Source organism: Papio anubis, chromosome 17 (assembly GCF_008728515.1).
Source record: "Papio anubis isolate 15944 chromosome 17, Panubis1.0, whole genome shotgun sequence".
NCBI lineage: Eukaryota > Metazoa > Chordata > Mammalia > Primates > Cercopithecidae > Papio > Papio anubis.
Genome location: NC_044992.1, coordinates 48,667,345 through 48,682,437, shown reverse-complemented (window position 1 = coordinate 48,682,437; position 15,093 = coordinate 48,667,345). Strand labels below are relative to the sequence as shown.

Here is a 15,093-nt window from a genome sequence, read left to right as displayed (position 1 = left end):
CTGGGACCTGTGGTTCCAATGTGCTTTCCAAGACTGGGGCTAGTCCTTTGCCAAGGGTCAAGCATTCAGCTCCAGGAATCTAGGGGGAGAAGCGAGGCTCTCTCCCAGATCCCAAAGCCTAGGGGATGAAGGAATCAAGCCTGCGATATTCCTGGGGTGTCTTGGCGCCTCAGAGCCTGGTCAGGCACTGGAGGGAGGAGGGCAGAGGGTGGCCCACACAGGTGGAGAGACATGGCGCTGTTCTGTGACTCCTGGCATTTCAGCCACTTCCTCCTCACCCTGAGCAGCAGGCACCTCCCTCTCTTCCAGGCTCCACCCTGGGGAATGAGCCAGGTTGCTGCCCTCCTCAATGCGGTGGCTGTCCTGCCCGGGCCCTGCAGGGGGCAGGCTCACCCCAGAAAGCAGGTCAGTGCCTCGATGGCCACGTGCTGGGACACAGGGTGGAGGGGCTGGACCCTAGACCCAGTCCTGGCCGGGCCTGGTCTCAACATGGGGCCCCAGCTGGGCCCTTGACAAGCAGGCTGTGGCTGCAGGCATGTTCTAGGCCTGAGACCCCCTTGGTGCCTATTTCCCCTCTGTGTTGGGTGATAGCTTTGAGGATCCATAGTAGATCCTGAGTCCCAGCCAAGGGAAGCCGTAGGGGAGGATTAGGAAGCGAAGTCATAGCAGGCGGTACAGGGCGATGGGTGTGATGGACTTTTCCAGCGTTTTTTTTGTTTTTGTTTTTTTTTGACAGAGTTTTGCTCTGTCACCCAGGCTGGAGTGCAGTGGCATGATCTCTGCTCACTGCAACCTCTGCCTCCTGGATTCAAGCAATTCTTCTGCCTCAGTCTCCCAAGTAGCTGGGATTACAGATGTGCGCCACCATGCTCAGCTAATTTTTGTATTTTTACTAGAGACAGGGTTTCACCATGTTGGCCAGGCTGGTCTCGAACTCCTGACTTCAGGTGATCCACCTGCCTCAGCCTCTCAGACTGCTGGGATTACAGACGTGAGCCACTGTGCCTGGCCACTTCCAGCTTTTCTTAGTCAGCTGTGGGGGCCCTTCCTTCCTCCCTGCCTGGGTCAGGGCATCTGAGGGGCTGCCCAGGGACCTGCCCTCTTTTGGATGGTGCCCCTGGGACTATTGGTGGCTGGAGCGGAGCAGAATATGTGGTTTGTGTCCCTTTGAGCAGCTCCTCTGGGGGCTCCAAAAGAGCTGGACACACTTCACATCCTCCATCCTCTTGCAGAGTTTGAGAGAAAATAAGCAGGTGGCAGGTGTTGCTGAGACTTGCACAGGTACCTGTTGGGGGTGGGTATTTGGGGGACTTGGCCAAGAACTGGTATCCCTTTTTATGAACAGTCATAATGACTGTGGCTTCTTTCATCCAAGGATCTCAGACCAGTTTGCAAGTAAAATCCACAGTGTCAGGCATGGTAAATTACAGTCCGGAGCCCACAGTCTGGTTTGTAGACACGCTTTTGTTAGGAAGAGAGTCAAATCAATTGCATACTGGTCCCTGTAAATGCAGACTACAAGTCCAATCAAACAGGGTGTTCGGAAAATTCACTTTATGGTTCAGCTAAGTGATACTTGAATCAAGGGGACGCTAGACACTGAGGTACCAGCTCTTTTCTCCCAGTGGGCCTGGCCGTGCATCTCCCACAATCACAGCTTCTCCAAGCACACCAGGGAGAGAAAGGACGCTCCGAAATGCTCCAACCATAAAAGTGGGGTGGGGGAGTTAGGGACTCAGTGGGTCTGAGCAGGAGACTGTGGACTCTTCCAGATGGGAGCTGGCAGCCAGTGCAGCTGTGCAGGGAGAGCTGGCCCGAGGGGAGAAGGCGGTGGGCCCTGAGATGTGGAAGGCTGAGCTTGGCCACAAGAGGACCAGAGAGGTACGGCTTAAGGCTGGGGTGAGGGTGGCTCTCTGGGTATCTACCATGGCAAAAGCAGCTTGGAGCAGAACCTTGAAATCCTGGGCAAGTGCAAAAACCACACCCCAGGGGGAGAGAAAATACTTCTGTATTTTGCGGGAGAAGAGATTTCTAGAGTAACTCTGGGCCTTGTCAAGTAGGACTTTGAAGGCCTGATGAAGGTCAAGGTCTGATGGGGGCTTAGGACCAGGCCAGGAACAGTAGGTTGGGAAGCTGGACCCATGCTTCTTGTAGGGCCCTAGTGTCTCAGGAGGAGCCACCGCTCAGGAACAGGACCAACGCTGTGGAGGGGCAGCCAGGCAGTGGAGGGGACCTCCTTCACCACTGAGTGCATGTTCAGATCATCTTGAGCGTGGTGAGGCTGGGTGATAGCAGTGGGCAGGCAGACATTTGGGGCACAGGCTTTGGGGTGGGAAATGGAGCAGAGAGAGACTTGCCAAATCTTGTCCAGGAAGGTCTGAGTCATCCTGCTGAAGGCAGCTGCCATGAGGGTGGAATGTCACTGAGGTGGCCAGGATGGGAGGCAGGATAATTCAGTCTCCGCACCTCCAAGTACTGTTTGGACTTGGGAGGGCAAGAATGACAGCCACTGAGAGCAGGGTGTGACAGGACAGGAAGGCACGGTTCTCCAAGGGAAGCCCTCTATGCCTGACCCTGAAAACAGCCAGCCATGGTGACAGACCACAAGGGAAGGAACAGCTGCATTTGTTTGGCCAAGCCTCTCAACCAGCGATGTTTCCTTACTGAAGGTTTCAGACACAGGATACCCAGTTAGATCAGAATTGAAGGTAAACAACAACAACAACAACAACAACAACACACACACACAAACTCTCTAAGTGTGCTCCTAATACCACATTAAAAAAATTTGCTAAATCTGGCAACGCTCTCTTTATCAGGTCTGTGAACGGCCCTTAGTTTTCTACCATCAAAACTGAATAAACAAGACTTTTCCTGGAGTTTTTGGAAAAATTACATTGCTGGCTAGAAAGGTCTTAATGTAGGGTTTCCCCCTTTTGTAAGGCTTTCTTCAACTTTGTGTACCTGTTGTTGCATGTCGGCACTAGAATCTAACCTAAGCTGACAGTGTATTTGGCACGAGCTGTTGATGGGGTTATTTGACACACATTATATAGAACCCTGCATCTCAGGGGAGGGGACAGGACTCCCAGGTGCTTTGTCACTTGAATGTATTCTTTGTTCCAAGGAAAATTCAGTTGTGTGGAGGAAATGAGGATGAGTTGTGGGTCTCCCAGGGTCCTGGGTGACCGCTGGGTGCTGGGTGGATCTGAAGAGGTTAAAACATGGAATGAACACTTCTTAGGTGCCTCTTCTGGTGGGAAATTCTGTAGGATCTGGGTGTATGGACCTTAAGGGTGGAAGAGGCAGTAGGAGAAAACCAGAAAGATGGAGCTGAAACCAGCAGGCTGCTCTAACAGACAACCATCGGCCTTCTGCAGAGATCTTATTCTTGTCGGTACCCATTTCTGGTTGGCCTGGCTACCTCAGAGGCTGCTGTCTGGTTTGTTTCCTTCACTATCTTTGGGGCCTTTGGGTGGTGGTGACCAGCATGTTCTGACCAAAGCCCAGAGAAGCATAAAGGAGATACTCTGCTTGAAGAACTCACTCCCTCCTTGGGCACACTGTGACAGTAATGCCTTGTGCACAGAAGGGACTGTTCAGAGCTGGGCAGAAGGAGACTTGGGCTTGATATTTCAGGTCTTTGCCCATGGAGAACCTTGGTTTTCAGATTGAAGTTCATTTCAGGGTGCAGACTTCTTTCTGTCAAAGAAGGGGCCAGAAACTCAGGGGTTGATGTTGAACTTGGTGGCCTTTCAAGATGGGCTTGGGGAAAGACCAGGACGCTTTCCATTCCTATGGCAGCATTCCCCTTCTTCCCCTGCCCCCAAGCTGGGATCATGGTGGACAGGGCGTCCTGTCAGCACTGCAGCCTGCAGGTAAGGTGAGAGTTTTTGGAAGCTTCTAGAGTAAGGGTCAGAGGCCAGATGGAGACTCCTAGCTGAGGGGACTGCTGCAGCTTTGGACACCATCCCAGACCATGCTCTTTGAGCAGCTGTCTTTTCTCAGACAGCTGGGTTAGGCCTCTGAATTAGTATTCCATTAAACCAGGGCAAGTGGTTTGTGCCCCGGAAACAGCACTGGACTGGGGTTCTGACTATATGGGTACTAAGAGCAGTTTCAGTCTCTTAAATCTGTGAAATGACTTCCTGTTTATCAAGCCCCTTTGGATGTAGTTCTCACAATCCCGTGATTGTGGTGTTATGACCTCCACAGACCTACTGTGAAAGCTGAGGCTTAGAGGGATGGAGCAGCTTGAACTTAGTTCTCACTGAGTCCAGGCTCAGGGCCCTTCTCTTGTGTGCGGAGGGGGTTGGCTGTGCAGTCAACAATAAGGAAAAAGGCAGGACACTGAGGGCAGCTGAAAGACTTTCTCCTTTGACGAGCTGGTCCCCTGCTCCAGGGAAGGTACATTCCTCTCCCCACAACCCTAGAGGCACCTCTCTGGTCCACAGTGGCCCTCTTGACGCTCAGGTGAGAATGATGGGGACATCTGGACATTCAGATCAGTAGACTCCTTGCTTATTCAGTTGTCCTGAGAGAAACCTAGAATCAGCTTCAGATATGGATCACACAGTACAGGGGTTAAAACAAAAAAGAAAATGAGAATATTAACTTCAGATGCCTACCAGCCAGAGATCCCGAACAGAGAAGAACTGTGCAAAGGGCTTGGTGAGGGCTGCCCTCGGGCCCATTTTGCAGGACAAGCACACTGTGTCACAAACAAGGTAAACAGAGGCATGGGTGTATTGAGGACTTGCTTGAGTGGGCCCAACAGAGACGGCCAGACTCCACACTAGTCATCCCAGAAAATGAAGTGGGGGGTGCTTAGGGGAGGTTGGGTCAGAGCCCCAGTCTTGGTCCTGAGAGTCCAGTGGTTCTCATCTGGGGGTGGTGGTGTCCGCTGACCCCCAACATGGGGGACGTTTGGCAATGTCTGCAGACAGTTTTGGTTGTCAACGCTGGGGCGGGGGTGGCTGCCAGCATCTGGCAGTAGAGTCAAGGGACACTGTCAAACATTTTACAATGCACAGGAGAGCCCCAAACAATAAAGAATGACATGGTGCAAAGGGCTGAGTTAGGGAAACCCCATGGCAATCCAGTCCTAGGCCTTGCCAGGAGAACTGGGGAGATTGGGTGGCTGTGGGGAAGCCATGGCTGGGGCAGTGGGCGCTCTGGAGGGCTGATGCTCTGCTCTTGCTCCCAGAGGGGCTGCACAGGGGCCCACTGCCAGCTGCTCCTGGACATCTTGTCAAGGTGTCCACCTTGCTGGGAGAGGCGTGTTCACCACAGCCAATCCTCCCTGGATAATTTCAGAGAGAAGCTTATAAAATATTTTAAGAGGCTGGCAAATTACAACCTTAGAAGCACATAAATGCTTCCATAAACGCCAGCTTTGCAAACCAAGTGTGTGTGGGGGCAGAGTAAGCAGGTTGCCCAAGCCTTGGGAAAGTCCACGTTTCAAGGCGGAAGACCCAGGTTTATCTTTGGTCCCTAATTCTCAGGTTCTTCTCTCTCGGCTTGCTTAACTATCTGGCAGTATTTAGCTTTTTTCTTTGTATTCCTCCTTTGCCCAAAGAATCTGCCATTGGCCGTTTCTGTGACCTGTTAAGGGACCAGGAGGGTCAGAGAAGGTTGTTCTAGAGTACTGATTTTACTCATGAGGTTCAAAAAGCTGATGGCCACAGAGAACACTGCCCTCCAGCTCTGCCCAGTGATCCAAGCACGCAGATTCCATAATGCCGGAGTCTGTGATGATGTGTTCATTGACTGAGGGACTGGCTATGAGGCACGCTGCCCTGCTGTGCCCGGTGGGCAGACAGACCATTCTCAGCAGTGCCATGTGAGTGCTCACACTTATGAACCTTTGCTGGTCACAGCCATAAACCATCATCAAAGACTGTCAACCTAACCTAACCTAACCTAACCTAACCTAACCTAACCTAACCTAACCTAACCAACCAACACTTCTGCAGGACCCAGTGGATTGCAAAACACTTTCACTTCTTGTTCGATCCTCCTTATATCTGTGTGAAGCAGGTGGGACAGAATGACGATCTCTACTGTTCTGATGAAAACACTGAGGTTCCCAGGGAGGAAGTGGTCCCCTGTAGCACAGGGCAAATTAGTAGCAGAGCCAGGATTTGAACTAGGTCTCCTGTCCCTAAATTCTGGGTACCCAGACTTGACCCCAGTTGTGTGGGGAAGCAGTGGGGCAAGGAAGTAGGATTTGGTGTCAGAGAGACCTGGTTTCAGACCCACGCTCTGCCAGTCACTTCCTGTTCACCCTGAGCAAGCTATTAAACCATTCAGAGCCCCAGTTTCCACATTGGTAAAAATGAAGATAAAATCAGCCACCTCTTAGGATTGTTACGAGGTGTAATGAAGTAACAATGAGCCTGGTACATCACAGGTGCTCCCTGAATTTTAGTTCCTTTGCTCCCTTTTACCATCCCAGCAGCCCAGGCAGGGGTGAGCAGCTATGAGGGCTGGCGGCAGTGGATGGGGGTGACAAGGGACAGACGAGGCTCCCCAGGGGAAGGGAGATGGAGAGAGCAGGAACCAAATGTCATTCGTGCAGCCACTCCCAATTTATGGGATCTGGGGCAGAGACTCTTTGAAGAGGCAATAAAACTCATATTCTGCTAGGAAATGACAACAGTGGAGAGTCCCGACTTAGCAAACCAAATTCAACAATTTGATTTTTTTTTTTTACAAGGCATGGCGTTCTGGATGGGTAGCGAAAATGACACTCTAATGAGATTAGCTTTCTGGGATAGGAATAGGCTTTCCCAAGAGCAAGAGTTGTGTACTATGCCAACACCCCATGGAGAGTGTATATAAATGTTCCACAGAGGCCTTGAGAGTCCAGAACCCGAGCTCCTTGCTAAGCTGCAACCTTCCTCTGCTAGCACCATGGCCACCCAGACCTGCAGCCCGACCTTCTCCACTGGGTCTGTCAAGGGCCTCTGTGGCACAGCAGGCGGCATCTCTCGGGTGTCCTCCATCCGCTCTGTGGGCTCCTGCAGGGTCCCCAGTCTCGCCGGTGCCGCGGGGTACATCTCTTCTGCTAGGTCGGGCCTCTCTGGCCTTGGGAGTTGCTTGCCTGGCTCCTACCTGTCTTCTGGGTGCCACTCCTCTGGCTTTGTGGGGAGCGGGGGCTGGTTCTGCGAGGGCTCCTTCAATGGCAGCGAGAAGGAGACCATGCAGTTCCTGAATGACCGCCTGGCCAACTACCTGGAGAAGGTGCGTCAGCTGGAGCGGGAGAATGCGGAGCTGGAGAGCCGCATCCGGGAGTGGTACGAGTCTCAGATCCCATACATCTGCCCAGACTACCAGTCCTACTTCAAGACCATCGAAGATTTCCAGCAGAAGGTGAGGGAGACCTGGCCCCTCTCCAGCTGAGCAGCCCAACTCTTAGGAGGTGTCTGTCTCATTCCAGGGCCTTTCCAGATGGGACAGTAGCTTTTAGGGAATTCTCCTGGTAGGGCAAATTTTCTCTCTAGGGCTTTGGTTTACTGGGAGACTCAGGCTTCTCTGTTGGTCTCTTGCTTGTACCTTGTTGCCAGCCATTCCTCACCCCTGTTCCCTTGCTGTAGGAAAGGAAGGAAGATGTACCAAGCCCCTACTGGATACAGCACTGTGCCCGATACTTTCCTATTCCCTGACTTATTTATTCTTCATCTTGGAGAGATTGGTATTACTGGACCCCATCTAACAGATGTGGAAGTTGAATTTTGAGGGGTTCAGCAACTTGCTCAAGATCACACAGCCTGAGTGTTAGATGCAGAATCTGAACTCAGGTCTGCCTCACCCTGGTGTATCTCACTGTGCCACTCTGAAGGCTACAGGTGCCAGGACCGATGGCCACTGACATCCTTGGGATGACCCTGTGGGGTGGATGCTCCCCTGACACCTGAGTGTGGCTCAGGGCTGGAAATGCTGAAGGTGCTGGTGGTACATAGTAGCGTGGCGTCTGTGTGCTGAGCTATCCCCCTACCTGCCCCCACACTGCTGGGCCTCCTGTAGCTCATGGGAAACCTCTCATTCCTCAGATCCTGCTGACTAAGTCTGAGAATGCCAGGCTGGTCCTGCAGATTGATAATGCCAAGCTGGCCGCTGATGACTTCCGGACCAAGTGAGTGGGCCAGATCAGGGAAGGTTTGCCATGCCACTTCCTTGCCTCTATCCCCTGCCTTTGGGAGCTAGTGAAGCAAGAATAAGGTTGGATGGGAAAATACGGCATGAGCCCTGGACCTCAGGGAAAAGGACCATCATGCTCCTGAACCGTCAGTCACTGCAGCTGGACAGTAGGGCAGGGGGCCCTGCTGGTGTGTGGTTTCCTTTGCTACAGACTTGGCAGGGTTCTGTGTGTGCAGGTACGAGACAGAGCTGTCCCTGCGGCAGCTGGTGGAGGCCGACATCAACGGCCTGCGTAGGATCCTGGATGAGCTGACGCTGTGCAAGGCTGACCTGGAGGCTCAGGTGGAGTCCCTGAAGGAGGAGCTGATGTGCCTCAAGAAGAACCACGAGGAGGTGAGGCTGGTGCCACGTCACCTCCCATTGTTTCCCATCCAGCTTAGGGAGCCACTGCTGGGCCTTGGGCTTACTGTGTGGCAGGAACTATACAAAACCCTTGCATTTCATTCTCATTTCATTTCATCCTTACAATAATCCCAAGAATTATAAACGGTTACAAGCTCCAGTTTACAGATGAGAAAACTTAGGCACAAAGAGGTTAAGTTGCTTGCCTAAGGTCATAGAGGGTCTACACTTTTGCCCATAATACTAAATTTCTATTTGGGCTCTAGTGCCTGAAAACAGCAATTTAATTTGCCTAGGGTTTGTATCATCTCACAAATATCCCACAGAAGGAGGGAAGTAAATACGGACAGGGAGACCACGGATCAGAGAGATTTAAGTATCCTGTCTAATGCTATGCGGCTGGTGACTGAGGGAAGAGGGTTTGAATTTAGGTCAGTGAAACCTGCAATCCAGCATCCTTTTCGCAACCTCATGCTGTCTTACCTCCTCCCTGCAGGAAGTCAGTGTGCTGCGTTGTCAACTTGGGGATCGACTAAATGTGGAGGTGGATGCTGCTCCCCCAGTGGATCTCAACAAGATCCTGGAGGATATGAGATGCCAGTACGAGGCACTGGTGGAGAATAACCGCAGAGATGTGGAGGCCTGGTTCAACACCCAGGTGGGGCCGGGGTGCCCTGGGACCACAGGCTCCTGGGCTGGGGTTACCTTTGGAAGTAGCTTGGTTTGACCATGCTCTGGGCCCTCGCATGTGTTTCAGACCGAGGAGCTGAACCAGCAGGTGGTGTCCAGCTCGGAGCAGCTGCAGTGCTGCCAGACGGAGATCATCGAGCTGAGACGCACGGTCAACACCCTGGAGATTGAGCTGCAGGCCCAGCACAGCATGGTGAGTGGCCCCTGCCTGAGTGGCTGGCCACGGCCTGCTGCAGGTCCCTGACGCATCAGCCTCAGCTTGCAGGCTCTCTTGGGGTGTGATCACAGGCAACAGGCAGATGCCCAGGACTGTGGGTTTCTGGGGTACGGGATTCCTCCCCATGGGCAGCTCTTCCTCTTTCCCATTGCAGAGGAATTCCTTGGAATCCACCCTGGCAGAAACTGAGGCCCGCTACAGCTCCCAGCTGGCCCAGATGCAGTGCCTGATCAGCAACGTGGAGGCCCAGCTGTCTGAGATCCGCTGCGACCTGGAGCGGCAGAACCAGGAGTACCAGGTGCTCCTGGACGTCAAGGCCCGGCTGGAGGGCGAGATCGCTACCTACCGCCGCCTGCTGGAGGGAGAGGACTGCAAGTGAGTGAGCTGGGGGAGGGCTTGACTGAACCTCAGTGTCATGTGGAGGGCGTCAAACCCAGAAGTGGTTGTCACCCAGATGAAGGGGACTAAACCAAAGCCCCTTGAGATTCTCCATCTAGTCCCAGGCGTTGGTCATACGCAGCGGGAGACTCCAATCCAACACACGCCCTGTGTTTTCCACCATCTTCTCTGATCGGCAGTTTCTGCTCTTAATTCCTGCAGCTGGGTCTTCTCACCCTTGGGAAATTCAGGGCACTGAGATGGTCTGAGGCCACCTGTCTCGCTTGATCCTCTAGATCTGTTTAACACGAATCTCAGCCCAGTACTCAGATGCCAAATGCACCGTGCATGATTTTGTTTCCTCAGGCTTCCTCCCCCACCTTGTGCCATGGCATGCAAGCCTGCTATTAGAGTTCCTTCTGTCCCCCCGGTGCCCTGTGCCCCTGCTGTGCCCTGCACCTCGGCTCCCCAGGTTGGCACTCAGATCCGCACCATCACCGAGGAAATCAGAGATGGGAAAGTCATCTCCTCCAGGGAGCACGTGCAGTCCCGCCCGCTGTGACAGCCCACTTGGTCCACCAGGGCAGGGCCCCGACCACAGGAAGGAGGACACCCCTGTGGCTTCTGGCTGCTTAAAGACCCTGCCCTTCCCTAGAGGGGTCCCCCTACGCTTAGCAGGTTTTTCTACTAAAAATACTCCCCGTATTGTGTTTCTGGACTTAACTGTGCTTTTACGCCATGCAAAACCAGGTTTCCTGGAAATTTACCCAATAAAGTGTGTTCTCCTGGCATAGCAAACTCAACCCTGGCTGACTCTGTTGATGCTCATGTGCTCGTATGGTTCATGGGGGTGTTTGATCAGGGGCTGCATTATAGTTGTGGGGTTTGCATTTAGGTCTATCTTCTCGGGCTCTGAGTGGAAGGCGGTGGCAGGGTTATTTCAAGTATTTAATAACAAAGAAGCCTAAGGCCCTGGCCAATGAGAACAGACACTGACCTAGTCTGGATAGGTGCTGGCCATAGCTCTCAGCTTGGCCCTACCAGTGAACAGACATCTACTCATGGTGCCTACCCCAGAAGACGCAAAGGCTCCCAAGCCAGTCCTCCTTTGTAGCCCGACCTGGATTCGGTGGCTATCTCTCTTTTACTTTCAGCTTCCCCTATCTTGTCCAGCTCCTGTCATCCTGCTCCCTGATACTGGGGATGGTTCAGGAGAGGAGGTCCCAGGAACAAGCAGAGAGGGCCAAACTCTAGGCAGTCAGCCTGAGTCAGCCACGCCGGGGCAGGCAGTCAGGGAGAGCAGGGAGGTGAAGGTGGAGGGCAGGTGAATCCATGTACCAACAAGGCACACAGGGCTGAACTGAAGGGTGTCGGGGATAGTGGGGTGGGGTGGGGGCTCAGACATGGAGTGCGGGGAGAGGACAGCCGGACTTCACTGTGGAGCAGAGGTCAAAGCCCTGGATTCCACTGGCAGACCCGAGTCAGGCAGGTCTGTGGTGGGGCCTGACTTTGCCAGACCTGGACATCCCTCTGATCAGAGAAGCATGGCCTGGGAGAGGTCTGAGGGCCTTACGGTTGGTTCCTTTGCTCCCTGCTCCAGTCTTCCCTTGAGAAAACAGGCCCAGAGAGGGCAGTGACTTGTCCCAGGCCACAGAGCAGTGAGTGGCAGAGACCTGCCTATCACCCGGCTATTCTGACCCTGACTCTGAAGCTCTTCTCAGCAGTTTCTCTCTCTCTGTCTCTCTCTCTGTCTCTCTCTCTGTCTCTCTCTCTGTCTCTCTCTCTCTCTTCCCCCCTCCCCCTCTATTGCACTCACTTTCCTCTGGGCTCTCCTCTGGGTCATGGTCAAGACCTCCACGACCTGACTCTGCCTCATGTCATCTGCTATTTGCTGCTAAACGGGACTCTTCAGTCACTTGCTGAGCAAGCCAGAGGTGCAGCAAACACATATCAGACCCCGGGAGAACACATGCACAGGTAGCATCAGAGCATCCTGCACTGAGCTCGACTCTGCCGCTCTGTGGTACATGCCCGGTTATGTCATGAGACCTATCTGGTCTCAGCAGGTTCATCTGTGAGATGGGGTGGCCGGGAAGCTCCAATGAGACAGTGTGTGTGTAGCTTCCAAAAAGTGGTAGCTGTCAGTGTTGCTCTTACTACAAATGCAGAGTCCCTGGCCTCAGAGTGTCAAACAGGAACCCCCACTGCGAGGGCCAAGCTCTTTGCTTTGTATCTGTCAGGATGCTACAGTGGGGGCTCTGCTGCCAGCAGTGTCCTTGGAGTTGGACGGTGAACCCAAAGCCTCAGCCTCAGAGGATGCACCTGGCTTTGGGCAGGGGAGGTAGTCAGCATGGTTCTCTCATCTGCCCTGCCCCTTGCCCCTCACTGCTCCACTCATGCTCTGGGGCCTAAGGTCTGCACCCCTGCCTCTGGCCTGAGGCTGGAGTCTGTGCGGAAACAGACAGGGGTCCTCTGTGCAGAAACAGGCAGGAGTCCAGGAATGGACCAAGTCTCCGGGAAACTGCTGAGCTGCCTTGTCACTGTGGATGGACCACACAGGGCGTGACCTGACAAGTAATCACATCATCAGCATCTTGCATTGTACAGTGCTTTCCCTTTTTATGATCACTCTGCAGTTTACAGGGCACACTCATAGCCTCATCTGATGCACACGGTCAGCCCTGTGTGGCTGTGAGCTCTTTATTTATGCATCCTTGCCTGGCTTTTAATTACATTGTCCAGAGCATCTGTATCAGTTAGAAAACACCTCCTATCTCAACCTCACACACACCCTTAACTGAGTTGCAATTGAAATCACTGACCGATGTGCAAACCAGAATTCAACAGTGTTGTGGCGGTAGATGGCGACTGGTCTAAAGTCACACAGCATGTGGCTGACTTAGGAGCCTTCTCAGGTCTTTGGGCTCCTATTTCATTGATATCAAGAGAGAAATAGTAGAAAACATTCAATAAAATTTCCCCAGAGTGAATATGATGTTTTATTTCAAGGTGGTCTGGTTTTTCGGATCTTTTTTGTACTTTCCAGATATGCTATCTGACTGTCTTTCTCATTTACACATATACATCAATTAATCAATGAAGAGATAACAATGGAACATGGCATACACAGCCAATCCAATCTTAAGGCTCAGGCCTCTCTAGGAAGCAGCAGGGGTGGCAGAAGCGGCTGGAACAAAGACTGGATAACAGGCACAGTTCCCAAGGAGCTCACGCCCAGCTGTGGACACACCTTGCCCCCACATTCCCAGCAGCTGCACTGGGATAGCAGGAGCAGGTGTGGGCAGGGTTTCAGGTTTTGGGGAAGATGAGAAATCATTGAGGGCTGGGATGATCAGGAAAGGTTTTAGGGCAGATTTGGATTTGATGGGCAGAAAAAGGAGGAAGGAGGGCAAAAAGTATTTTAGGGCTATATTTAGTGTATCCATGGAATGATCTGGGACAACCTGGACCACATTTGAGCAGAGTGCAAAGATCCTGTCAGGAAAGTCACTAGGAATGTGCTAAACAATGTTAGTTCTTGCTGATAAGGGGTTCTAGATAATTATTTCATTTAAGAAAAGAACGCTAAAAAGGAACAGAAATAGACCAGACCAATTTACAAAATACCTTAAAACAGCTTGAAAAATATTACATATATGTTTTATAAAGTTATCTAAAAATCTTATCAAAAATTTTTTAGCCACACCTTTAGCACTAAATTGGCTTGTGGGATCCATCTCCCTTGGGCGGAATGGCTCTTGGCCCAGAAAACACTTTGTTCTTGGCCAAAGGGGCTGATTAGTCTGGACAGGTGCTGCTCACCTATACAGAGATGCCTGATCCCCTTCCATCTCTGAGTCTCAGTTTCCTCATTTATAAAAGTAGGAATAGTAGGGCGGGTGCGCTGGCTCACGCCTGTAATCCCAGCACTTTGGGAGGCCGAGGCAGACAGTTCACAAGGTCAGGAGACTGAGACCACCCTGGCTAACACGGTGAAACCCCGTCTCTACTAAAAATACAAAAAAAAAAAAAAAAAAATTATCTGGGCGAGGTGGGGGCGCCTATAGTCCCAGCTACTCGGGAGGCTGAGGCAGGAGAATGGCGTCAACCCAGGAGGTGGAGCTTGCAGTGAGCCGAGATCGTGCCACTGCACTCCAGCCTGGGCAACAGAGTGAGACTCCGTCTCAAGAAAAAAAAAAAGTAGGAATGGTAAGACTGACTGTGTTTTCCTTTCCCCGCTCCCTACTCTCTTTTGTTTCCTTCCATTCTTTCTTTCCTTTCTTAACACAATTCACCATGGGAAAATCACTTAATTAATTAATTCATTCATAGACATCTAGAAGCCCAGCACTGTGCTTAACACTACAGAGATTTCAAAAAAATGTACAAGGTCAATCCTTGCCCCCATGCTTACAGTCTTCCTGGGAAAATAGGGCTGAAACACAAGACAATCAGATGTCAGTTAATTGGAGGCCAGGAAATCCACTGACAGTCACGGCCTTGGGCATTCAGAGCTGAGAGGGCACAGCAGGGCTGGAGCAGGGCCCAGGCTCCAGAGGGAAGGCCTGACCAGGACTGGGCCCTTAGAGGCAGTGGGGTGGGCCTGTGGTTTGGAGCTGGAAGCCCTGGGCTTTAGCCTCACTGGGAAGCCTGTGTGGACCTTGGTTAAGCCATTTTCCACTTTGACCATTGGCTGCTTCTGCAGGAGTCAGCACCTTTCTATCCACAACTGTGTTGCACAGTGTGTGTGGGATCTTAAAGAAGATAGCATGCCTTGAACAGTTGTACAGATGCTTGTTCAGCTGTGATCTGGGACAGGCTCCTGCAACAGTCCAAGCCTCCTCTATTTAATGGGCTATTGGTGATGCCAATCTCACGAGGTTGTGTGAGAACTGAATGAGAGAATGCATAGAGACAGATTAGCATGGGAGCTGGTGGGTACTAAATGCTCAGTGAATGATAGTTGCTACCATCAGCCGGGTTATTGATAGGGCTGTGTGAAAAGAGCTCCAATTCAGGCAGCCAGAAGGAAGAGCTTCTCCATTTCTTAACCAGGACTGGGGAAGACACACCCTCCTAGATACCATCATGGGCAGGTGTCCAATTAACTGACCTCTAGGCATTGTGGCTGGAAGTTAGGCTCTATAACCTGGGCAGACTTCCTGGCAAGGGAAAGAGTAGGGAAGTGTCCATCAGGGCTCTGCAGTATCTAAGGTGACGAGCTACCCCATTTTGCCCAGGACTGAGGGTTCCCTGGCATATGG

The 15,093-nt window shown here is 52.2% G+C and overlaps 1 protein-coding gene across 1 annotated transcript; it reads left to right on the top strand.

Moving 5' to 3' along the window:
* The first annotated feature begins 902 nt into the window (after nucleotides 1–902).
* Nucleotides 903–10,632, top strand: KRT36 (keratin 36). Its single transcript, XM_003912990.5, has 7 exons — nucleotides 903–7,374; nucleotides 8,055–8,137; nucleotides 8,379–8,535; nucleotides 9,041–9,202; nucleotides 9,302–9,427; nucleotides 9,606–9,826; nucleotides 10,196–10,632. The coding sequence occupies exons 1-7, from the start codon at nucleotides 6,844–6,846 to the stop codon at nucleotides 10,389–10,391; spliced, it is 1,476 nt and encodes a 491-aa protein (XP_003913039.3). The 5' UTR covers nucleotides 903–6,843; the 3' UTR covers nucleotides 10,392–10,632.
* The last annotated feature ends 4,461 nt before the right edge of the window (nucleotides 10,633–15,093 follow it).

Bases quoted from the DNA above. Each gene is read 5' to 3' on its own strand.
- KRT36 (XM_003912990.5), top strand. From the start codon at position 6,844: ATGTTCCACAGAGGCCTTGAGAGTCCAGAACCCGAGCTCCTTGCTAAG. The intron at 7,375-8,054 runs GTGAGGGAGACC...CTCATTCCTCAG, and splicing joins TCGAAGATTTCCAGCAGAAG to ATCCTGCTGACTAAGTCTGA. The intron at 8,138-8,378 runs GTGAGTGGGCCA...CTGTGTGTGCAG, and splicing joins GCTGATGACTTCCGGACCAA to GTACGAGACAGAGCTGTCCC.